Source organism: Trichoplax adhaerens, genomic scaffold (genome assembly GCF_000150275.1).
Source record: "Trichoplax adhaerens TRIADscaffold_1 genomic scaffold, whole genome shotgun sequence".
Lineage (NCBI taxonomy): Eukaryota > Metazoa > Placozoa > Uniplacotomia > Trichoplacea > Trichoplacidae > Trichoplax > Trichoplax adhaerens.
The window spans coordinates 3,747,287-3,772,901 of record NW_002060943.1 but is presented as its reverse complement, the minus strand read 5'-3'; the positions used below and the strand labels follow the sequence as shown (position 1 = coordinate 3,772,901).

At 34.0% G+C, this 25,615-nt stretch overlaps 5 protein-coding genes across 5 annotated transcripts; 2 read left to right on the top strand and 3 right to left on the bottom strand.

The window, feature by feature from the left end:
- Positions 1-1,492: 1,492 nt before the first annotated feature.
- On the bottom strand, positions 1,493-3,139 carry TRIADDRAFT_16636 (uncharacterized protein; the record flags this gene model as incomplete). Its single annotated transcript, XM_002107755.2, has 6 exons — positions 1,493-1,570; positions 1,672-1,740; positions 1,873-2,006; positions 2,197-2,287; positions 2,613-2,706; positions 3,030-3,139. Coding segments are annotated over 6 exons (576 nt in total), but the record flags the coding sequence as incomplete, so codon positions are not given.
- Positions 3,140-5,560: 2,421 nt separating this feature from the next.
- TRIADDRAFT_51663 (uncharacterized protein) lies at positions 5,561-7,814 on the top strand (the record flags this gene model as incomplete). Its single annotated transcript, XM_002108563.1, has 8 exons — positions 5,561-5,650; positions 6,334-6,411; positions 6,613-6,672; positions 6,781-6,855; positions 7,023-7,142; positions 7,231-7,296; positions 7,466-7,540; positions 7,704-7,814. 8 exons carry the CDS (start codon positions 5,561-5,563, stop codon positions 7,812-7,814), a joined length of 675 nt encoding a protein of 224 aa, XP_002108599.1.
- An 813-nt stretch (positions 7,815-8,627) lies between these two features.
- TRIADDRAFT_51662 (uncharacterized protein) lies at positions 8,628-13,418 on the top strand (the record flags this gene model as incomplete). The annotated part of the gene is made up of 23 exons (XM_002108562.1): positions 8,628-8,710; positions 8,805-8,922; positions 9,019-9,100; positions 9,238-9,344; positions 9,418-9,553; positions 9,690-9,763; positions 9,878-10,081; positions 10,193-10,342; positions 10,480-10,524; positions 10,649-10,756; positions 10,836-10,910; positions 11,232-11,315; positions 11,419-11,464; positions 11,531-11,624; positions 11,711-11,783; positions 11,868-11,936; positions 12,035-12,093; positions 12,179-12,276; positions 12,374-12,499; positions 12,624-12,751; positions 12,842-12,889; positions 12,993-13,109; positions 13,200-13,418. The coding sequence occupies 23 exons, from the start codon at positions 8,628-8,630 to the stop codon at positions 13,416-13,418; spliced, it is 2,343 nt and encodes a 780-aa protein (XP_002108598.1).
- A 495-nt stretch (positions 13,419-13,913) lies between these two features.
- TRIADDRAFT_51661 (uncharacterized protein) lies at positions 13,914-18,309 on the bottom strand (the record flags this gene model as incomplete). The annotated part of the gene is made up of 12 exons (XM_002107754.1): positions 13,914-14,032; positions 14,135-14,218; positions 14,380-15,304; positions 15,435-15,584; positions 15,749-15,843; positions 15,920-15,977; positions 16,086-16,185; positions 16,332-16,414; positions 16,493-16,606; positions 17,077-17,205; positions 17,417-17,506; positions 18,223-18,309. 12 exons carry the CDS (start codon positions 18,307-18,309, stop codon positions 13,914-13,916), a joined length of 2,034 nt encoding a protein of 677 aa, XP_002107790.1.
- A 4,027-nt stretch (positions 18,310-22,336) lies between these two features.
- TRIADDRAFT_51660 (uncharacterized protein) lies at positions 22,337-25,074 on the bottom strand (the record flags this gene model as incomplete). Its single annotated transcript, XM_002107753.1, has 11 exons — positions 22,337-22,438; positions 22,532-22,594; positions 22,693-22,768; positions 22,859-22,934; positions 22,983-23,065; positions 23,185-23,217; positions 23,366-23,430; positions 23,637-23,732; positions 24,783-24,814; positions 24,859-24,897; positions 25,062-25,074. 11 exons carry the CDS (start codon positions 25,072-25,074, stop codon positions 22,337-22,339), a joined length of 678 nt encoding a protein of 225 aa, XP_002107789.1.
- Between the last annotated feature and the right edge of the window lie 541 nt (positions 25,075-25,615).

Here is a 25,615-nt window from a genome sequence, read left to right as displayed (position 1 = left end):
ATGTAATATGCATTTGTAGTACGGTAAATCATCAGTTTTATATATACAGTATATTAGATTCAGAAACTAGCGAGTACAGCGTAGAATACACTATTTTTTTTATTGATTTAAGGATGGCACAGTCAATATCTAATCATAACCTTTGGTCATAGCTTATTACTCACCATCAATAACAAAGCTTTTAGCCGAGTCTTAAGGGATACAATCTTTCGTTTGTGTAATAAAGACGCCGTGAAAAATGTTGATTTGCAAAGAATATTTCCAAATGTATGAATTGTCTCTAATCGATTGCAAAAAGATTTTTCTGATTGGACACTTTAATAAACGTATTTACAAGTCAAGATTGTAGCTAGCGTTGATAGTGCGTTTGAAAAGAGAATCTTCAATTTTATGTTTATCATTTTAAATTTGTATTGACGCAAACAGGAAACTGATACACGTATATCTGATAGATATCGTAGATATGTCAAAAGGCGTTATTCGTTTGTATAGCAACATTCTATGTTGATTTATACAGCATACAGTAGCTGCGTGCTCATTTGAGTATTTGTCTTTACAGTGCAAGGTTATATTAATAAGCGCGTATTTTATAGTTTAGGAAACGTAGTTAAAACTTATGCTTACATCTATCTATTGACCTTGAAAGTTTACAAATGAAAATAGATGGATTACAGTTATTGCTATAATGTTTCGCATCTTTTTTAATGCATTGTATTTAGAAATTATTTTTTTCCGGTGCTACGAATTAATTTTTAATTCAAAAAATTGAGGCTAATTTAATTTTTAGATGGCCATAAAATAGGCATTTATCTGATTTATTCGTACAGAATTTAAAATCATAAAACAGATTTAATTTATACTTATTCGATAATTCATATTGTACAATTGACATTCATCTCATAATGGTAATACATTAATAAACTTGATTACATTGCATAAGAAATTTGTTGACTTGTAATTTTAGTGTTTTTCAGTTTAGCGGACCAAATTTAGTGCTGCATGCAAGTGCACATGTTAAGATTACATAGTATAAAAGAACAAAAGTTTATCTGTTCCTCGCGCTATACTTTTTAAGGTATATTGCAATCACAAATACGAAATGACCTTGCACTTTATCAAGCTGTATCGAACTCACTTCAAACACTACTAGAGAATGACCAATAATTAATATGTGATGAAGCAACATAAAAATTATCATGCATAACATCGACATATCTACAAAAAGGTGTGATATTGTTTTATATTTTCCTAGTTTAATTTATACTTGACCCTATTCACTTTCAGGTATGAGTATAAATTACTTTCAGCGAAAGTAAAAACTACATGGTACTGTACATAAGCAGGTATAAAGTTTATCGACTTATAGTTGATAGTATCTCAAGCAAAGCTTACTTTGGTAGTATTAAGCAACTCTTGAAATTAACAGCGGCGGCGATCCAAGTGTTGCTTTCAGTTTGAATTGAGAAATAAAGTTTAATTGAAAGAAATACTGTTATAATGGCCTATATAACAACGTGGTAACATATTTTTTCCTGTAGCGATGTGTAACTCCAAGCACTAAAACGCTATCCTATTAAATGAAGGAAGACGATATCAGCCTGATAATTGCAATGTGGGCTAGCATTCTTAAAATGTAGCATGCTTTAAAAAAAACAAAAGTTATTATAGTACCTTAATAGATAGAGCATACAGATGATTCAAACTAACGTGGTTAGGCTCGGGCAATATTGTCGGCTCTCCCTATTGAGTATAGATATCATAGTACATCAATAGAGTATGATATGTGAATGTTATTGTAAAAATTAACATACAGTATAAATGGACAAAGTAAAGACATATATTAGGTTATAAGCTCTATTACAAAATGATTACCTGTAATGGCGGGTCTTGATTTAATAAGACATAATGGAGATGTGGTGGCAAGACTGGTGGGGCAGCCTGAGAACCCTGTAGAGTAGCTGGTATTTCTGAGGTGTAACTTCCATCTGGTGAACTGGAAAGCTTACCTGCACAATAATACAAGTAATAAATGTACAAACAGGCATATCAGAAATGATCAACTTGTTCGTTCTTATACGAGTCACTATCACAATAATATGGAATAAGTAGATACAGACATGTAGATCGTTCATTGTTAAAAAAATTGAAAACAAAGTCGATCGTGATAGTTGGTTTTCTATACGTTCTTCTCGTTACCTGAGTCAGCTTCGATTGAATCTAAATCAAAATCGCTCTTTTGCACATTTAAAATATTGTTGACACCACCATAAGGATCAGGTATGACTTTCTACAAATTGGGTATCCAATATAGACAAGTTATTAGATGAAAATATACCCGTATGTAGATGCGTATTAATATCCGTATTCTCTTAGTTGTTAAAATAAGTGTACATTTAATAAATAAGAAATGTGATACCACATTGCATGTAAGAGCTGAAATTGACTACAGTGACATAGAAACATTTTAGCGTTGTTCCAATTAGAACGCTACAGTATTATGGCAGTTGGTTATAATTAATTCGTCTTTACAACAGGAAGAAAAGAGTATCGACTACTTTATTGATTGTAATTTTCTATTAATTAATTATACTGTAGATATTGGTGATACTCACTTGATTCTCATCGTGTCTCCAATTTCCATCAATAAAATATTTAAACTGATGTTCACCTTCAGGGATATCAAGAATGGTAACAAAATTGCTATGACTTTAGCCATGATGGTATAGTGCGAAGTTAAGGTCACATTGGAGGAATGAGCAAGAGGAAAGAAAGTAGAAAATGAGTTTTAATTATCTTAACAATTATTGGTACGCTCTATCTCAAAGTGATACCGTAACAATATGGGTAGCATGAATGACGCTAGTAAAGTAAGTATTTTTTATTTATGGTTAGCATCGATTGGTCACTTGTACATGGTGATTTATTGACATTATTAGCTCATATCAAGTATTTTATCGCCAACAGTAACTCAAAGTGTAAGTTTAAGTATTCAAGTAGTCTAAAATTGGACGTTATGACGTGATGGTTACCTCTTGACCAAAGGTATTTTCTTCCAATTGGTGAATGTTCCTGCAACGTAAACACTGCTTCCACCTCCTGACCAACGAAAGACCGTAGGTAGTTTATCCTTGTCCACTTCTACTACAAGATCGGAACTGATCGATTCATTATGCGGTGAGCTTTTAGAAATAAAGAAATCGTTTTCTTCTAACGGTGAACCAAATACTGGAGAAGATGGAATTACTTCTTCTTGCTTAATTTTAGTCGTCACGTTCGCAGTTTGTGGACGTGTTTGGGTTGTCTTCGAGCGTGGCCGAGCTTGTACAGGTGCTGTGGTCTGGGTAGGACTGGTAGGGCTTGATGGTGGAGCTGATCGTGATGAATTTGATTGCCCCATACTCTCTTAAAAATTGTCTAACGATTAAAAATAGCAATAAACAAGGAAATCATCAGTCAATTTACAGCTTCGATTGGAAGGCAAACGATTGAAGGAGTGGAAAAAAATTGTCAATGAGTTTTAACGTATTGTATTAGAAATGACAATAACCCCTACTAGTACAGTACAAAAAAAAATCACTTTTGATTACTTAACAACGGATTCAAGCGATTGGAGCGATAGTAAAGCGGTCAAGTCGTTGTGATGCGATTATACCGTATGGCATGGCTGTGCTGAACTCAATGTCAGCCGTCCGCACGTCTGTATCCAGAAATCGCCAATTGCTATTTGCCAGTAGTATCCCCCATCTACTGATCGCTTTGCCAATGGACTACTAGAAATATTACAGGATGGGAGTGATTTCTAGTAGTCCAAGGTTTGGCTTATACAGGACTACATCGATTGTGATGCTATTCATATAACGAAGTACAGATGGTAGCCGATCGAAAAAAGGAACTTTATTACTGCGACAGATAAATCCAGCTAATATACTGTAGAGAGATCAATGACGATACCAAGCGAACCTCTCAATGCAACAACTAACTTTGGCTGCATCGAACACATATGAGTATAGAGGTGGATACTCGTAACAGGCATACAACATTGATCACAGCTGTGATAGAAACGAGTCCAAAAATCTTGTCCTAGAAAATTTTTCAAACGTCCACTGACAGTTTAAAAGGTTTCTAGAGCACTAGATCCATTGTCATGATATCGGGGATTGCTGACAATTTTTCATGAGGTGTCTGTCCAGCTGGTTCAGCAGAAGCACACCCTACACTGTGTACAGTAGTGTGTACTGATACCATGCTGATCAGGTCTATAAATCAATACAGTCCAATTGAAAGCTCGATGATGGCAGACTATGATAAGTTGTATGACATTTTTCTACTAATACGAGCAGTGTTGGAATAAAACACATTTGACTAGGCTGGAATTTTATACAGAATTCTTGAGTTATTTCAACATCGAAGATTGAATGGCACCACTTGAGCACAAGTACAGTAAAGTGCCATACAGATCGACTATCGGATTCTCGGATAGGAGCAAGAAGCATAGGCTACAGAACCCCAGAGGTACGGACCAGTGACGTATAAATCAATACAGTACAATTGAAAGCTCGATGATGGCAGACTATGATAAGTTGTATGACATTTTTCTACTAATACGAGCAGTGTTGGAATAAAACACGTTTAACTAGGCTGAAATTTTATACTGAATTCTTGAGTTATTTCAACACTGAAGATTGAATGGCACCACTTGAGCACAAGTACAGTAAAGTACCATACAGATCGACTATCGGATTCTCGGATAGGAGCAAGAAGCATATAGGCTACAGAACCCCAGAGGTACGGACCAGTGACGTCCCATGCACGGTCCTGTTCTAACAGCGTAATGTACCATGCTACTGTACTGTTTTAGTAGTCTGTCCTAACAGCGTAGTGTACAGTAGGAGCAAGAAGCATAGGCTACAGAACCCCAGAGGTACGGACCAGTGACGTCCCATGTACGGTCTTGTCCTACCAGCGTAGTACTGTATAGCTGTGTAGTAGCAAGAAGCATAGGCTACAGAACTCCAGAGGTACGGACCAGTGACGTCCCATGCACGGTCCTGTTCTAACAGCGTAGTGTACCATGGTACTGTATTGTTTTAGTAGTCTAGCAGTGTAGGAATGGAAGGCACATGGACGTTCTAGAGCAAGAAGCATAGGCTACAGAACCCAGAGGTACGGACCATTGACGTCCCATGTACGGTCCTGTTCTAGCAGCGTAGTGTACATGGTACTGTATTGTTTATCAGTGTAGGAATGGAACGGTCCTGTTGTAACAGCGTACTGTACCATGGTACGGTATTGATTTACTAGTCTATCAGTGTAGCAATGGAAGGCACATGGACGTTATAGCACCTACAAGACGGTGAGGGTGGGGGGTGATACTACCATCGTGACGCTCGCAAGCTTCATTCACTTGCTATCGTCAGTGACACCACTTGAGCACAGACGACTTTGCATACCGACAACAGAGCTGTCCATAGGCATTGGCTGCCATTGGGTTTTGTCTTGGCCGAAGCCTGTGGATCAAATTGATTTATTCCTGTAGAAATCGAAGTGAAAGTCCAACAAGATGCCAGAAAAAGAAAAAAGAAACCAAATGCCAAGCTATTCCAATTTAACATGTAAGGATTACGGTAGACTGGCTGCAACGCAAAATAAGGTATTTACTGCAGAAATACTCCTTCAATAGACCTTTGAATTTCTCTGAACAGTCCCTGCTCGATGTTGCAAATATCTCAATCGACCTGGGAGAAAATATCTTCAGTAGTGGACTTGGTAGTTTGTAGTCCTTGGACTAAGAGAGAGTCAGTGTGTGTTGAATAGCATACAAATGTTGGTATCCTTAGGATGAGTTGGAGACTGTTAATGCCATTGAAATGGACTGCATCAAAGATGATACACTAGCTGCTGTTTGCATGCATGTAGACTCATACTGTACAAGTGTCTATTCGATCTTAATACAGTATAGGACAAAGATAGCGATCGTATGCTCCAATGGCTTACCTTCTCCTAAGTTGTTGATACAATGAAAGTCAGTGGATAGCTTGACATTGATTACAGTCTGCTTAAATGACATAGTTGCTCTTTACCTCGATGATCGAGCTGTTTATTCGTATCCAATTTGGATTGTAGCTCATTTCGTGCTTGACTAACTGTGTATTGGTTTCGTAGACTGTAGTATAGCATATACAAGAATGGATCATACTCCAATAGTTCTGTCTATACGTATATATAATTAATACTCGTATGTCCGTTATTGTCCCTGCAATCTAGCTATCCATCGCCTATTAAATTTCCAATTTCAGCCCATTTCATATTTTACTAACTACGAATACTTTTTAGTATTTGCAAGAATTCGTCCAACCTCATATAGAGTCATTCAATTTCTTACTACGAGATGGTCTTTCTGCGGCTGTTAAGGTATTCTTGCATCAATAGATAGTGGTATAAAGATCCTGTAACTTAAACTCTTGCTTAACCTTAATCATATGGTCGAAGTAATTTGAATGCATGCACTTGTCACGGCTTATCAAGTGGTATAGGGTTAGCCTTGTCGTAATCAATGCTATTTGCATGTGTAATTAATACGTAAAAAAATGGATAAACTATTGAACGTATTAGGATATTAGACAGGAAGAATTGCAACTAAATGATGGCCGCCGAATTTCAATATACTTCAAGGTAGCCATGACAATTATACCACTAACAATTGAAGTCAATCTCGTATCAAACTTCATAGAATCCTAAAGCTGCTTAGCTAATTTGAACGATTTCTCTATATTTGCTTAGGATGCTTTAATTGGTAAGCCAACTGTTAGCGAAGCTGGCAGCTATTCATCCAATACAATACTTTATCCAGCAGAGGTTTGATTGAATAACATATATCCTATGGCAAAACAACTATACATTTAATTGATAGAAAGAGAATTATTATAAACTATACTCGTCACTATGATAAAGCTAAGACTGTATGCAAACACTAATAGAGTCTACGAACATTTCAGTGATAAATTGTTATATATATATTGTAGTGTAGAGAACTAGGATCAACTTATGGTGCAAATTTTCAAGTTACTATCAATTGGGATGTCGATGGAGAAACTTCTGGATCGTTAGGAATACCTCTTGGTCGCATCCCAATGATGGTCAAGGTCTGTAATTGACAGCTATTGTTATAATGCATTCCGAAAATTTCCAACTTGTTTACATATCGTATTTGCTACTACCGAATTAATATAGTGTAAGAATTGCTCACTGTATAATCTAACGCCTGAACAATTAGTGGCTCACCATGATGAAGCTGAAGTAAGTATTCGTAAAATTGACCATCTTGCAATTTCTGTTACAACGTATTTGATTAGCCATTATACTAAGATATTAAAGTGCTATTTTATGTTACAACTATCGTGATATTATTCTACCACAATACTATACAACGCTAATACTTGTTGTATGAACGATCTGACCACTGCAGGAAGCTGGTGGATATTTTATAGTTAATGGCTTAGAAAAAGTCATACGAATGATAGTACTACCGAGGAGGAATTACGTAAGCATCTTAGTGGTAGCTGGTACTATTCCAATATTTAATTCTCTTCGTAATTTATCGTTACGACCAAAATTAAAGTTACTCAATTGATACGTTTGCCTATAAATTATCAATCCATAATTTATACTTTCTATGAAAATATTATATATATATACATATATAGCCTATGGCAATATCGCGTCCATCTTGGAAAAATATTGGAGCATCATTTTCGGAATATGGTATTATCATACGCTGCGTTCGTAGAGATCAATCCGCTGCTGTAAGATCTTAATAGGGTGTTTCGAAATTTATTTTAAACATTATCATTCGATATAAACTAATATCACAATAAATATATATCTTTATACCATATATTTTCCTTTTATACCTTTAGAGAATGACATTGCATTATCGATCAGATGGTGTTTGCATTCTTGCTATTCCTTATCGAAAAGAATTATTCTTTATACCAGTTGTATTCATTCTAAAGGCTAGTTTATTTTAAACGTAGTGCAATTTTTACTTAACGGTGTTACTAATCAACGTCGTTTTTGGTACAAATTTAACAGGCTTTAATTCGAACCACCGACTATTTCATATTTTCTGAAATTGTCAAAGGCAATGAAGATAACTCCCATACTAAAGCGTAATTAAAATTATGACTTTGAAATTCAAATACGAAAATTGGTTAAGGATGACAGTCCATCGAATTAATAGTACCTCGATGTTAACTTATATTGCTATGTAGGTGTGTAGAAGCCATGCTACATGCATTTCAGAAAGAAATGCTTCATACACAGGACGATATTCTTAATCATATCGGTGAGGAGATAGCATTAATGTGTAGCATTAGCCAAGATAATTAAGATATTCGTTTCTTCAGTATTTAATTGGTGTGACATTCTATATTATGAATCAACATACAATGTAAGAACTCTAATTGTTTACTTAAATCAAGGAGAAAAATTTCGTGTTAAAATGAATCTACCGGAATGGACCTATGATGCCGATGTTGCTAATTATTTATTGAAGTAAATAAAATCTGGCAATCCAATGCGTTATTTATTGTTTAAATGGGCCTTAATTACTCTTTACCGCAATATTGATGTCTAATTGCCTTTTTAATAACCTTAGAAATTGTATAGCTGTTCACCTGGATAGAAATGAAGATAAATTTAATTTACTTATGTAAGTATATCATAGTTAAAATTTTTAAGAAAAAATGTTTTCTTATTTCCGTAGTTGTGATTATTAAACAGTTAATATGTTTTATGTTATACAGTTACATGATTCGAAAATTATACGCAGTTGCAAATGGCGAGTGTCAAATAGAGTCACAAGATAGTCCAATGAATCAAGAAATTCTCTTAGGTGGTCATATGTACTCAATGGTATTAAAAGTAAGTGATCATTTATCATTATACAGTATCATGTTACTAGTGTCATTTCTGATCTAGCTATTGTATGCTAATTAACTGATGGCTTGGTAATTACAGGAAAAATTAGAATTATGGCTATCGAGGGTTAAGAATTTAATTTTGAAGTATATGGCAAAAACCAACGATGAAAAATTAGAAAGTATTTATTGCTATTTGATTTATGTAATTGTACTCACAGTTACTTTAGATAAAGACCCATATTTTCACTTAACGAAGTAGATTGCTTGGTTATGTTTCTAAATAGAAATATATAAGTACAATGATTCTATCTTGCAGATGCTATAGTTAGAGCTGCAAATAATGGTACTAATATACCGAATCAACTAGAGTATTTTTTGGCCACAGGGAATTTAGTCGCTAGGGCTGATTTAGGCTTAATGCAGGTTACTATCGTGTTATACTACATTACATTGCTTCGAGGAGTTTCTAATTGTATGTTTTCTCTTTTGTATCAAGGTTGCAGGTTATGTTCTGGTAGCTGATCGGTTAAATTTTATGAGATTCGTATCACATTTTCGAAGTGTTCATCGGGGTAGTTTCTTTACTGAAATGCGTACCACCGCTGTTCGTAAGTTACTTCCTGAAGCTTGGGGTAAGCATGTCGATACATGATGACGAGCCAAAGCAGGAGTGCACATAAACTTCTCTTGCAATTTACGAGCATGGATATATTACTAGCAAATAGATTTAATAATATTTGCAATTTAATGCCTTTCTTGATAATTTAGGGTTTCTCTGTCCCGTTCATACCCCTGATGGTGCTCCATGTGGTTTGTTGAATCATTTAGCGGCTAGCTGCAAAGTAGGTTCAGTCGCGTCTGTTTTTTTACTCAATACTGTATATACTCGTACACATTTAATAGGCTTACATTGAGAAAAATAAAGATTGAAAGGATTTCCTATCTTGCAAATATAGGTCGTAACCAAAATGTCTGATACAACTAAGTTAGTTAGCACGCTGTATGAGTTGGGAATGCTATCATTATCGGATCCACTTATTGAATATAGTTCCGCGCATGTAGTAATATTAGACGGCAAAATTGTGGGGTATATTCAGAAGGAAATTGGAAAAGAAATCGCCGATAAATTACGATATCTAAAGATAAATAACATGGATATGGTAAGCTTCAGTAATTCATCCTTGTCCTTTTAACATACAATATAAATTTCGAGGAGGATAGCAACAGCACATAAATAAAAACTAAGTAATCCATCATGCCATCCGATGTAGGTTGATCCATCTACGGAGATTGCATTAGTCCATGACGGAATTAGCGGTCTCTACAACGGATTGTATCTTTTTACGTCCCCAGCTCGTATGATTAGACCAGTCACAAATTTACGGTTGCAAAAACAAGAAATGATTGGTACTTTTGAGCAAGTAATGGATTTTACAAATTTAGTGTAATACTAATGTAATGCTTGTGTTTGGTTCTTATCTTGTTTCCAATAGCTTATATTCTCATTTGTAAGTAGTGAATTAGAATTTTCTCTCTAACTCTAAATGCTTATTTCAAGGTCTTTATGGATATTTGTATTACTGCTGAAGAAGCATACGCTGAGGTTAACTATTTATCATGTTGAAAATTTTGACTTGTTATTATGCAAGTCTAGTCAATAATAATTGGCCAAAATATTCATTATAATTTATTAGTTATCCCTACATCATCAATTTCTTTTAAATTAGGTAACCACTCATCAAGAGCTATCACCATGCAGCATGCTCAGTGCATTGGCCCGATTAACGCCATTTTCTGACTTTAATCAAAGTCCTCGTAACATGTATCAATGTCAGGTAAAGCAAAGTTATCCTAAAATCAAGACTGTAATTGGTTTTGAAATGATGATGTCATGTTTGTATTGCAACATTTTAGATGGGAAAGCAAACTATGGGAACCCCTATTCAGTCCTTTAAATATCGATCTGATAACAAACTTTATCGAATACAGGTACACAAGTTAATGTTAGTTTAACTGATTGTAGTAGACAATATAGGCTTAATTGATTATATAATATTACTATAAATATTACAGTATTTACTTTTACGTGGATTATTTTTGATAGACTCCTCAAACGCCTGTTGTTCGTACAGCCGATTACGATCATTACGGATTTGATGATTATCCACTAGGAACTAATGCAATCGTGGCTGTTATAGCATATACGGCATGTCCATCCTAACAGAAATTTTTATAATTCACTGTACAATAGCTGGTTATGTTACCTAATTATGCGTATACTTGTACTTTTATGATTATTGATAATAATAGGGCTATGATATGGAAGATGCGATGATACTGAATAAAAGTTCAGTCGAACGAGGATTTGCCCATGCCACTATATATAAATCTGAGGTAACTTTACCGACGTTTTAATACCATACATTATATAATCTATTAATTCCAATTATATATCATTATTTGGCGAGATATAGTAAAATGTATTATTTATGGCTAGGTTATCAATCTGAATTCGAAAACCGCTGATGGATTGGAGATATTTGGTATGCTCCTAGTCATCTTCGAACTGGCTTTCATTTTTCTTTACTAAATTGAAATAATTTAAATAGGCCAAACTCCTGGTACTACTGATAGTGACAATATTGATTTGGATGGATTGCCAAAAATTGGTTCTATACTAAATTCCGGAGATCCATACTATTGGTAATTTTGAGCAATATTGCATTATTACTATACGAGTATGTAGTTAGTTACGATATGACTTTAAGACCATTTAATATTATCTTTAGTACTTTAAATCTTTCTACAAGTCAATGCGTTGTCCATTACTACCGTGGCCAAGAACAAGGAATAGTAGATGATGTACGTTTTAAAGCAAGACGTATTACAAGATATTAACTCGAAATTTGATATTGCTCAACATGACTGACATCAAATATTATCTAGGTTAAATTACTTGGATCGGATAGCGGTCGAAAGCCATTGCAGCGAATATGCGTTAAATTCCGAATCGAGGTATGCAGCACACCCTTAAATATTTACGCAAGTTACTAAAACTTTACGCATAACCTACCCTTATTATTAATATTTGGATCTTCTACGATAAATTACAGCGAAATCCGATCATTGGGGATAAATTTTCAAGCCGTCACGGGCAGAAAGGAGTATGCAGGTATAATGTAAATGCAAGTTCATCGTACTCAGTTTGATAATTTTGTACCCTCAGTTAAACATGGTAACCTAATTTTCAATTTCAGTCAATTATGGCCAATAGAAAATATGCCTTTTACTGAATCCGGCATGACTCCTGATATATTATTCAATCCACATGGCTTTCCATCGAGAATGACTATAGGTTAAAATTTTTCCTTCTATCAATGTTCCTATTTCGCCAATTCATGCAGTAAAATTATGATTATACCATTAATTTTTAAAATGTATATTTATTGCAGGCATGATGATTGAATCTATGGCAGGCAAATCTGCTAGTCTTCATGGACTCTGTCATGATGCAACACCCTTTCAGTTTAGCGAAAAAGTTTCAGCCGTAGATTACTTTGGAAAATATCTAGAGAAAGGTGATGTCTTTGACTTTTCTTAAATAATATTGACTTAAAATTTGGTATAATAATAGATTAGATGATCGTAGGTTCGATAACATGCTTAGCCTTACACAATATGTATATTTCTTAAATGTTAAAGCTGGCTACAACTATTTTGGTACGGAAAGAATGTACGATGGCATGAGTGGCGAAGAATTTGAGGCTAATATATTTATTGGCACTGTATACTATCAGCGATTAAGGCATATGATTTCTGATAAGTTTCAGGTATCTCTACCATATATGACAAATGCATATCTGTATTCGGGCTGAGTATGAATTTTTTATTGAGATGAAATGTTTTCTTGATTGAATTAGGTTAGGACAACAGGGCCAATCGATTCCTTAACTCGTCAACCTGTTCAGGTAACTTTGATTGATTTACTACCTATCGTTAAACGTTAAGTTAGGACTCGTTATTGCGAGAAAATCAAATCTAATGCAGTAGTATTTCATCAAATATTCTTAGGGTAGAAAAAGGGCCGGTGGAGTCAGGTTCGGCGAGATGGAGCGTGATGCTTTAATATCTCATGGCACATCATTTCTACTACAAGATAGACTGCTTAACTGTTCCGATAAATCAGTGGTAACATTGAATTTCACTACAGTGCACAATTTCTAAATAGTATATGTTTAAGATTTGTTGGTTTAAAGCATCCGTACATGTTGATTTTAGGCGCATGTTTGTAAGAAATGCGGTAGCGTCCTAGGGATTACCACTGATGTAAACAAAAATGAAGCCGATATCTTTCGAGAATTCTCCCGAAAAGTTTACAGATGTACTACATGTGATAGCACTCAAGAAGTTACTAAAATGTACCTTCCTTACGTATACCTTTATTTAGTTACAGAATTTGCAGCTTTGAATATTAAAGCTGTAATCGAAGTTGAATAATCAAAATGAAACAACATTCAATTATATATATATTAACAAGACCAACATCAATTAATTTTCATATAGAATAAATGTGGAGAACATAATATCGAACTAGCAATTAATTAATTTTTTCACGGTGTGATGTTGTTCATAACGTTTCACTAAACCTGAAATAGTGGCTACATAGAGAGAAAGTGAAGTAATAAGCACTTTAATTAAATTACAAAATAAACTTGTATATAATATCCATAAGAGGAATTATTAAATTTTATCAGAAATGTAACAGATAACACATCCTGTACAAATATCTGTCCCGTTCTTTAATAAAATTATTTTTTTTAGATATTATTTTAATGTTTAAACTTAAACATTTCACAGTAATTTATTTCTACGATGCTCATGTGTTAGTGCTATGGGTTTTATACTGTGTCTCGTGTATACTCATTTCGAGTAAGAGTAGGGAAAGATACTTTAAATCGAAATTTCGTGCCATACTTATATTGTTCGTTAATGCTATTTTGATAGTTCATCCAACTTTGCTTTCACGTCAGAGCAGCAGCACATCAATTCATCAGCGTGCTCATGTAAATGCTTATCAAGGTCGTCTAGTGAACGTGATCTACAATAAAAATCTGTAGGTAGAAATCGAAATGTAATCGCATTCAGTTCATGTTATTATGTAGGATCATTATTTAATATTCATATTGTAGTTAATAATTATAATTGTATCCTACCCAGTGCACTATTACAAAGGGTTCTAGCCTGGTCTAGTTGGCCACAAGATGCCGCAATAACACAACTATCTAAACTATGATTTCCTAGTAGGCATAGTTGGTGATAGTAATTAGAAGCGATCAGACCTAAAACCAATTTTTTATCAATTTACAATGAACATAAGTCTGAGTTGTCTATCAGTTTGCAGGTTAAATCAGTTATGTATTAAATGAACTAAAAATAAAATTATTTATCTACAACTTACGTTTGCTAATTGTAGCAAATTGATTGATCTGGTTACTCGATCTAGGATTATCGTTAACTTGAACTGGATCTTTCCTTTGATAATGATGGCCTGCAAGCACGTTAGATCTCTCGCCATAATTCGTACGAGTCATTTTCTGACTGTATTCGTCTTCGTTATTTACTTTTGCTGTATAAACGCTATGGTACTTAGGAGAGCTAACAGGATGCCTTGGGTCAGTTATTTCGGAATTAGAAGAATCTTCCGTAGTTCTGTGATGATTGTAGGATGCAGGTGCCGTAACAAAACTCAAACCATCGTCGGATCTACCGGAAGAATTAGAGGTTGCATCTGATCCTGAAAACTGTCGACCATACGATGAATTTTTGTCATAATACTTATAGTTTGATGGTAGTTTTCTAATATGTGAGTCAGTCCAAGCATTCGATGGTAAAGGATTAGTTTGGGTTGCTTGTACACCTAATTTGTTAGATATGTCCCGATTTATCATCTGCTGACCCTTTGAAATTTTACCTGTAACAGACCATTGCTGTAGCCTAGTTACAGTATTGGCTAAGTCATCATCAGCTTCATATGGTTCTCGAGATCGAGTGATTGTAGATGACGTGCTACCACCTTTCGAAACTCGTGAAGTTTGCAATATATCTACGCCATCATAGCTATCGCCATAGTTGCTTTGGGATTCGATATATGAGCGAGAGTCTGATTTTGGAATACTTCCAGTACTAGTAGAATCTTCGAGATCAATTAATTGACCAGTTACTACTTCATTCACCCTACGATTCTCACTAACTAACTGATCGGTATCAGATGTTGACGGTATTGGATCCATTGGCTTTCCAGATGAATTGGTATAAATCAGTAGCACTGGTTGATAGCAATTACGAATGCAACTTTGAATTACATCCTCAAAGGTTTGACCAACCTATAAATCATACAATATTATAGCCAATAATTAAGCATAAGTGCTTACAAAAAGTTATTAATGTTGTTATGCGAGCATTAAATTATATATCATCAATACGTCAATTATACTTTTGTGCATACGATCTTACATCTCGTATATGTGCATCATCACATAATATCCATTTCTTGTATCTCGTATGATGACAGAATGTGGCATAATGCATGCCATAATAAACTACCATGGTATTAAGATCGATCGTGGTTTGGGCTGCATTTTCGTCAAGAACCTTTGAGAATACCTGAAACAATTCAAAATTTCAGTCATTGTGCTCCTAATATATGATGAACTAAACGGTAAATTAACGATAGGCTAGATAGACTGAAGTGCTAATACTAGCGGCTTGTAAAAGCTCTATCGTAAAATTATCATTCTTGTATTATTTAGGCCAAGCCGAATACTTACATCATTTAAAGAAATGCGTGTTTGGATGACATAGAGTAACGATTGAATGGTAGATCTTGGTGCTGACTTTGTCGACCATGAAAAACCAATACTAACTGTTAATACAAAATTGCATTAAAAACATTAATACCAATCTCAATGTCAAGGCTAGCCATAATGAATTCAGGTTACCAATTTCAGGGCAATTTGTAAGATAGCATTCACTTTTAATGATGTTTCTACAATTTCCCTATCAAAAGGTCAAATTGATTTATCAAGCTTCTGGAATGTTATTTGAAGACAAGCAATAAATTGAGTATCAATAGCGAATTTGCTATAACGTGACACCATATCTTACAGGGCATGATTCTTTGGTAGCTAAAACAGATCGAAGCATTTTACCGAATGTAATGTTTCTAAAATCATTATCACGACCTGACGGTATGTAAATCTCATTTCTGTAAAACAATCCGATTCGTTAATTTTATTTCTGAACGCTTTATAGTTTAAAAATATGTATTTCGTGAATAATTCACTTAAATTGAAAATCTTGTACTTTCATTTTACTATTCTAATAAGTTAGAATAGGAGAATGCATTCTTACACAAGTTCGGAAACATTAAGATAAAGCAAAGGTATTCTCAATGGTTCAGGCTCCGAGGTAGCCTCACAATAGGGACAGATACGCTAAAATTCAACGCAGAAACAAGTTATTGAATTAGTGATATACTATGGATTCTAGTGGCTAAACTAACTAAATCTTACATGATTTATCAATGTAAGAGTAAACTTCTTGTGAGTAATACAGCCATCATCCTCACATGTTGCGCTATCAACATCTGTAGTTGAGTGTTCATGTATTTTATCTAGGATATATTCCTGCGTAATCAATATTCGAATGCAAATTAGTGAAATACTGGTAGGCTACTGTTATTTGTATTAGTGGTATAAGGATTGCATAAATGAGTTTAATTGTATCCTTTCGTAGGCTAAACAATAGGATATAATTTTGAGTTTAGTAGAAATAGTTTATTTTTTAAGGAGCGCACACTGAAAATTCATTATTGCGTCGTAGTTAGCCAATAAAGGTCTCCTTTGTTTTATTAGTAGAAATTCTAATTTAATAGCAATAATATTGTCTTTAGGATGTGTTCCAGCCATAAATTGTATTCTTGTAAAATTTTATTGGTTATTTAAAAATCTTTACATAGTAGCGTTTCATGTATGAATTTGCGAAAATGCGATTATTTTAAAGTTTGGATAGTTAAATTTGTTACTGACATTTTCAAGTGCGATCAATACAAAGTTGATACAGGTTAATAGGGCAAAATGTCCGTACTTAAACTTACATAACACTCTACGGCATCATTTGTTTGACCCAGTTGAAAGCGATCAACATTAAGCTTAGCCAGTACTCTTCTTAAGTAATCAGGCTTTAAGACTTGAAAATCGCAGTATTTATAATTATCAAAAATGACCTATAAATAAATAGAATCGTTACCACAGTTAGTTATGAGAGGTAGTGAGATGTTATTGAATCGAGATGGTTAGTGATCACTTAAACAGAATTTCAGGTATTAATTTCAATCAAAGTAATATTCTGTTTGTCCAAATGAATATTGTCTCGATACTCTGCTCTATAGCAAAGCTATCTATTACTTATCTATGAGCATTTACGCTTGGGCTTACCTGTAAAGCTTCGATAATATTATTTGATTTTTGTCTATCGTCTTTTAAATTGTGAAGGCTATCACGAAAGATATCAATATGCCATAATGCCTGAAATCATATGCGATAAGAGATTTGATAAGCTGTTCAATATATGCATTAGGTTGTAGTTAAGTAAGAGAATTTAATAAGCTGTATAACTAATACATTCATTCGATTGTAGTTATAGCCTTCATGAAAATGTAACCAGCTAAACTAATTTCAATTTATTAGACTGGATCAGTAATTACTATGCAGCTTTCGGTTGCTTGATCATTATTATTCTATTAAAATTTAAAGACTGAGAAATTTACACTATTATTCTACCACATTGGATTACTCTCTTTAATCATTACGTGGTAGTGTATCGGGGGATACATGAAATTGAGTTAGAGTCTACGCAAACGACACTACGACAGTGGCAGTGGCATAGCTATTTTTCACTTTTTATACTTAAAGTAAAACAGTATCGTAAATGACTAAAAGAGTCGTGTAACTAAAATTAGAATTATTAACTTTTAATAGAACGAAAGTATCGAGTTTATATACTAGAAGAAAATGTTGATCTTTTGCCTGATATAATATCTTATCTTAATACTGTGTAATATCCAATTGTGTAGTATAACCTATCGGAGCAATCATAATGTACGTACGATGATGCATTTGTAATTTGATCTTAACAGCAATCCTGGCATGCAATCGATCAAAATCAAACGACAAATTGTTCTGAGATCTATTAAAATATCTTCTCCATCTTTATCAATGAATTGAACAAGTATATTAATTACCTGAATAACTGAGTTGAGAAAGCAATTATTTTCACCGGGTTGATTGTCTAGGCCTTTGCTCGATAGAGTAGAACAGCCACTTTCCATTAATACTGAATTGATTTCGCGTCAATAAGAAGAAATAAAATAATTTGATCTTTTACTCTGAATGATTCATTACATCAACATTAGTTGGATGAAATTGTGTTCTAGAAAAGTTGATGGCAGTTATCTACCCAAGGCTAGACTGTATCGATTATTAAACAGTGTTATCAACGCTATTGTCGTCGATTGGAGTCGTAATCGCTAATCTATCTAACTAGCTTTTTAAAGTTTTGATAAAATTGAACGGTTGAACAGTAATTTATAAATAAAAGCGACTTGAATTGGATCTTCACAGTTGCAGGATAATCAATATAAGGTAGAGTCGTTGATCAATGCAAACTTTTGAATAGTAGAGTATTAACACTCGACCGGCCAGGGTCCCTACAGTCTCTCTTGAAGTCTTGCTAACTGGATGTAGATCTAGTCCACTCTGTATAAATACTGGAATGTTGAAGAGCTATCAAGCGCCTTTGCAAAGTGATAATAATAATAACTTCAAACGATTACGTCGATGATTTATCCTTTGGGAATGAAGAAGAATGTTAGAGTAGACAATATCGATGCGATTTCTCAGCTACCAATGCTAGCTAAAATGATATCATACAAGCATGACACTCATAGGCAAATTAACCTTTGAAGCTTAGGCGCACTCGCATACCGTTGAAGAATAGATTTCAATTTTCTACTGGATAGTTATGAAATCACCTTAGGCAGAGCTGCCATTTATTTATTTATTTATTCACATGCAAAATCTAACCTAAGGCACTAGCATACTTTATGCAGAATCATTCTAAACACTCTCTGGCTTAGTTTTGGGGGATAATTTCAGTCAAATCGTTCTCCTGCTTGCAGCTGTTCTGGTTGGTTCCGGAAGTGTCTTCGGTCTACTCCACTACCGTATGTGTTACCCAAAAATGATACTTTTATATGGCACCTATGATATACTTGAGACAGCATATAGTGGTGAGCTACATCCATATTTAGCTATCTAGAGTCTCAAACAAGACTTTTGAAATATATCACTGGCTAGCCAAACGTGCACATAGCCTACTAGAGGAACCTTGACGTCATCTCCAGTTACTGTATAACGCTGTACTATCATTGGTCCATTACTTATTAGGTCATCAGTCTATAAATAGAACACAATACGTAACGTTGGCGGTATCATACAGTACTATGCAATGCATAGTCATGCCTCCAGTATGGATGGGGGTTGATCAATTCGTATCGTAGCAACACAATTTAGCTTATTTTCATTTTTATAGTCAATATGAACCTTATTATACGTTTATGGTCGTGGTGGCCGAGTGGTTAAGGCGTTGGACTCGAAATCCAATGGGGTCTCCCCGCACAGGTTCGAATCCTGTTCACGACGATTTTTTTTCTACTGTTGATGATCGGCACTAATGGCGATATAAATTGGAGATGAAACCGAATGCAATCTAGCTTGGAATTTCAGCCTGCGTCGATCGAAAATGTAAAATGTCTCGCAACTACTGTACCCTGTAATCACCATAGCCTCTCGATTAATTGTATTAGCACAGTGCAGTGAGTGATTGGTGTATAAAATAGTCAAGTCAATCATCGACTGATTAATTAGAATGTCCAGGTGCAAATCGATATTAAGCCTTAACAGCTTTTGAAAAGTCATTTCTGCACCAAAATTGGAGACAAGCGTTTCTGTTATTTTAATGTTTATTACATATGGGAAGACTGAGTATAGTCTACCACGGCCATATAAAATAATCAAGTCAATTATCGATGATTGTATATCCGCCTTGGTATCGGTATTAAACCATTTTACATGAACAGAAATTGATAGATTCAAAAAAGTCATTTTTGCATCAAAATTGGAAATAGAAGTTTCTTTGAACTTAATATTGGATATATTGCATACGGAGACACACTAAGGAAATGATTGTCTTGACAATTTTTGATTAGAAAACCCTCATTCTTATTTCTAAATTCCTCGTAGTATACAGTAGTACAGTATTGACATTTTCTCGTCTTGTTTTGTGCAGTAGTGCCGTGAGTGGCAATGTACTCTTTGGCATTTACTTACAGTGACTGGCGATGGAGTCAGTTTAATCGGTCAGGAGGCTAAGGTAACTACTATGTAAATCTCTACTAGACTAACGATGACTATAAACTCAGATATTACTAAAAAATCAGCTAATTTATTTGTACAGTATGTAGTGCAATTACGTAAACATCAAATATGCTTACTAAGACAATAATAATTTAAAAATATGCAGTTATCGATAAAATTATATCAAAACATAGATAAAATGACGATTAATAAAATTCCCGGAAAGGCTAATCAATGATAATTATGCTTTAACGGCTAACACCGTACTTAAAAAAGCTACTTGGTCGCAATATCGTATAGCAAAGTTAAATTCCAATTCCTGATAAGATATTCTGGATAGATAAACTTAAAATCAAATAGCAAAACTCAAAGTGCGCGCATTATCCAGCAATGTATACCTCCAAATGAAGCTCTCGAGACCGCACACTCTGTCAATTAGCAGTACAGAGCGTGAACCTCCATCTTATACTAAGTTACGGTATACAGGATCTTGAGACTAGTGATGGTTAGAGCTGCTGATTGTCTAAAGTGCGGTACTACAGTGTACTACCGTATGCTCGTATATTAGAGTAAATAAGGTACTGTATATTTACAGCCCACTACAGTATAACAACATATTTACCTAATCAATAAGTTATTAAGAGAATCTTATTTTTCCTGTATTGCATATGTACAATAATGTTCATACAGCATGCTTTAAAGTAAAAGCTATGACTGCTTCAATACTAGATATGAATTCCTTTCAGAAGGAAAGCAGTTGTATAATATCACTAAATAATATTGCATTTCTATACTATCTGAAAATTAGATACTTATAGACACATATCATATTAAGTCATAGTTGCTATTAGGTCACTTCTGGATTTATCATTCGTCATTGCATCAGAGCGATTGAAGGGATAATTGCACGCTGTATGATTATTCGACATGTAAAACTATTTGAGAATAGTGTGACGGGAGGATTATGCAAGGAGGCTAAAAAGAACACTATGTATAATTATTTAAATCCTCTACAAAGTCTTGCAAGCAGAGCAATAAAATTATCTGATTTAACGTAACTGAATTTATTCCAATACCTAACAACAATCTGTAGTAATTCGCAAGCAAGCTTAAAATAACAATGTATTGTTTAATAACAGTATCAGCTGTGGCGAAATCTTGTGAGTAAGAATCAAAACAATTTTATTTAACGTAATTTATAGTCGTATCCAATTGTTCCTAGTACACATTAGGAACAGTAGATACTTTTATGACTGGGCCTAAAAACACAACACCGTGTGAAACTGCGATCAGATCTAGCTAGAAAATAAATATAATTATACATTTACTAACATAATCCAGAATTTCGAGCAATTTGCCTATCACATCGTACCACAACTCATCTATTATGACGGTTATTAGATTACAGAATATCCTTTAATTGATCTTAAATACTTGCTTCAAATTAACATGTACATTTCTGGATAGATGAAGACGGAGACTATGAAAGAATGGGACAATCCCACAATTTTTAACTGCTAGCATATTAAGAATATACCAGGAGTGTATATTCGTATATAGCTACAGTAATGCGAAAAATATGATTACTGATTTAAAGCAAGTACTTTTGTTGATTGTAGGTAACTGTTGTATTTAATGTATTTCAATCTTAGTATGATTAGGCAGAAAAGTAACAAATAATAATCTCACGTACGAAACCTTCTCGAAATAAACATAATTGTATGGCACTTGTACTTACAGTTTTATTACTGTCAGGAATGATCGAATAATTTATGTTTATAGTAGTGATAGAACTAATGGACTTTGGCATAAAGAAAAACTTGTAAAGATTATAATACAATAAATATCTAGAACAGATACAGCTGCTATTTATACATTACCTTATGTCGAAATATGTCATTCTCAACTATTAAACATTATAATTTAGTAGATTTTATGGAGTTAAGAATTAAAGTTTGCCTTTGCTGCTCTCTCTTCTAATTCAGTTTGTAACTCGGAAGAAACTTCAGTAAATAAAGTAGTCCATTCCCATTGCCTATCGGTCTTTATTATAGTAAATGATATCAAGTAGTTGTCGTTCAGTAACTCGACGAAATAATTTATATTTTTTCCTATAAATCGAAAAGCAATCATTACCTCAGCGACTTCTTCTGCAGGCGCTAAGCCTTTTGCCAATAGTTTTAAATCAACTTCTCCGTCCTAATTATACATCAAGTTGTTAGTGTGAGAATTTTAAGCTTTAGTACTATTATAATTATTATACAACAGCGATTTATAAACTGAATTACTGAAATTACCATAATTAGTAACGACGCATGTTTCTGTAAATCTTGATCCAATTCCTTATAGCTTATTACCTTATTGGCTTTTATGCTAATAAAAATTTTGAAGTAATACTATTAATTATGAACTATCGAAATAAAAGAGAAAATAATTACATTAGATGAAAAATCGTAGCAGTACCTTGGTGGAGCAGCAATTCCGTAAGTGATTTCTTCTTCTTCCTGCTTGTCCTCGAGCTCCGGTATGACGGGATTATCTACGTTGGTTTTGAAGTATAGATTTAAAACAATTATATTTTTTTTACCGAGGATTAAGACAGCGAGATTCAAAACGTGGTGAATACCTTCGCCGTCATCCTGATTAATAGTAGTCGCTTTCAAACGTTCGCTAACGAAATAGTAAGAGCAAAGATACAGAAGGTTAGTTTGATTGCTGTCTGAAGAAACACGATTCACATAATTATGTACAAGTGATAACGATCTACTTGAGCTAATTGCTTCTCTTACTCAATTTCTGTATCCTTTTTGTTAGCATTTTTCCTGGAATATATATTTGATTTGAGAAATGATAATTTATAAATTTGCTTATAGTATTAAAGCGTTTTAGCATAAATAAGCTTTCATATTGTATTTGCATCAATACGAATCAACAGCTCCAAAATGATAAACTATTGATCCCGCAGCCTACCCTTTCTTAGCATCATTAGCCCATCCGTCTCTCTTTCTAGCCTTTGGAGGGACATCATTGCCATTCTAGATAATATTACAATGTTATAACTTTGCTTATATAACATTTCTATTGAGATTAAGAGTGATAATGACTAGAATAGAACGCCAATTTGCATATATATGATCCAAAATTGTTAAACTTTAGGACCTATTTTCCACTAGCTTTATTTGATACGTTAAGAAAATTAACGTATCATTTTATTAAGACATGCTTTATGGTATAGACTTACTACACTTCCATTAGCAACGGCACTGTTATCTGCTGATCCATTTTGATTTTCTGCATTAGCTTTAGGTTTGTTAGACCTTCTTCCTTGCTTAGCGTCCTATAGTAATGGAGATTAAAATCAAACGTTTTATTATCCTGAAAACTAACAGACGCTACTAACAGTAAATTAACTTCAATAAATTAACTTCCACTTTTATAACACTTTTATGATAGCCTTATTTTTTAAATAAATTTCTCCTACCATCAATGTACGTGGGTAATATTAATGATAACGCATATGAAATCAAGTAAAGATAAGATTATAATATATCAAAATAGCTATTGAAGCAAATCCAGGCTTGAACTGATTTAGGGGATAAGCAGGGATCATCTAATGCAATGAAATCTTTATTATTTTGTGATGTGCGACATATAATTTGATAAAAGTATAGCTAGTAGTTGTTGATATGGTGATCAATTTATGTTTTGCATTATAGTAGTTAAAATGCAAAATAACATAGGTAACACCATATTGGCGAAGGTGATGTTTACATTTACTTGCAGTATAAGTTTAGATCAATTTAAGCAGCACTAATGTAATCATCTTGTACTTTTTTATTACGAGTGATTCGGCTTCTTGAATAATAAGTCATTTACTGATAACTTCCCATAGCTGATTTTAAATGAGGGTTAAAGCAAGTAATAAGTAAATTCCCAATCAATTTTACATTAACGAAAATGATATTAGGACTGATTAAGAACATAGACGTAAAACAACTAATATAGCATTATCTAGGTTATTTTACGAAATTATAAAGAGAAATTTATTTTCACCAAAACTATATCATTTTTCCTGACGTCCTCGTCAATTAGCTCTGTCTGAAAAAATACTAGAGAGAAATGGAAATAATTCTATACTTATAAAGATGATATTTGCATTCATTTGCGGCTAGAGATCAATCCTAACATCATGTCTATTCTATTTGGTACCGTCCTTATACCATAAGCAAGTTACTTTCTATCTGAAGCATATCGATACCGTAGTCAATTTACAACATAATTTTAACGTTGTTCATAAAACGGTCTTATAACTGTGATAGCCGATAAAGTAACTTCTTGTAGAATCATTTCCATCAAGAAGAAGTGATCAAATTATCTCCAGACTTACTTTTTTACCAGGGAATATTCCATCCATTGCTACTAAGTTTGGTATCGATATAGTTAGAAAGATTTCAAATTCCAACCTGAGCCTTGTACGATAATATTCTTTTTACTATCTATTACTAGAAATAGTAATGTTAATCAATCAAGAATCAGTACTGCAGTCTATAGCAGTGAATTAAACTATCTTTGCTGATATTCACATCTTATTATGGGGGATATCCGTTGTCACGGTAATGAGAACAAGCCAGTGCGCGTGCTCGCCCACTGTTGCCATGCTTTTTACCTGCTCGGGGCATAGTGGAGACTTAACAAATTCTTGACCCTCTAATAGCACTTCTCATTAATCGCTTATAGTGTAGATCGGACATGAAAATAGTGGGCTATGTTTAAGTACCCAATCTATGGGGTTCCACAGGTCCATATGCTACTTTGTTGTCTATGGTACTGCCACAGCATATACGGGATATGGTATATTGCGAAAACGAACATGGTCGATAATTATAAATTCAGAGAATAACTGAATAATCCATTCTGCAATGACTACTGTTTGAAAGTTTTGTTGCCAACAGTATAAGGTATATGTTTGCCATATATCATATGAAGCAATGAACATGGTATGAATAAATTACAGGAATTAATACTGCGCGCAGTCACTGTCTTATCATGGTCATCATAGGAACAGCCGGCATCATATGATATGATTAACATTAATCCTTAAACCATAATATACATATATATATATATATATCACTTATGGGAAGACAACATAGAATTAAAAAAATGGACTTTACGCTTCAGGCTACTTTGCAGTGTCTAACCAGTTCTATAAGTGAGTTC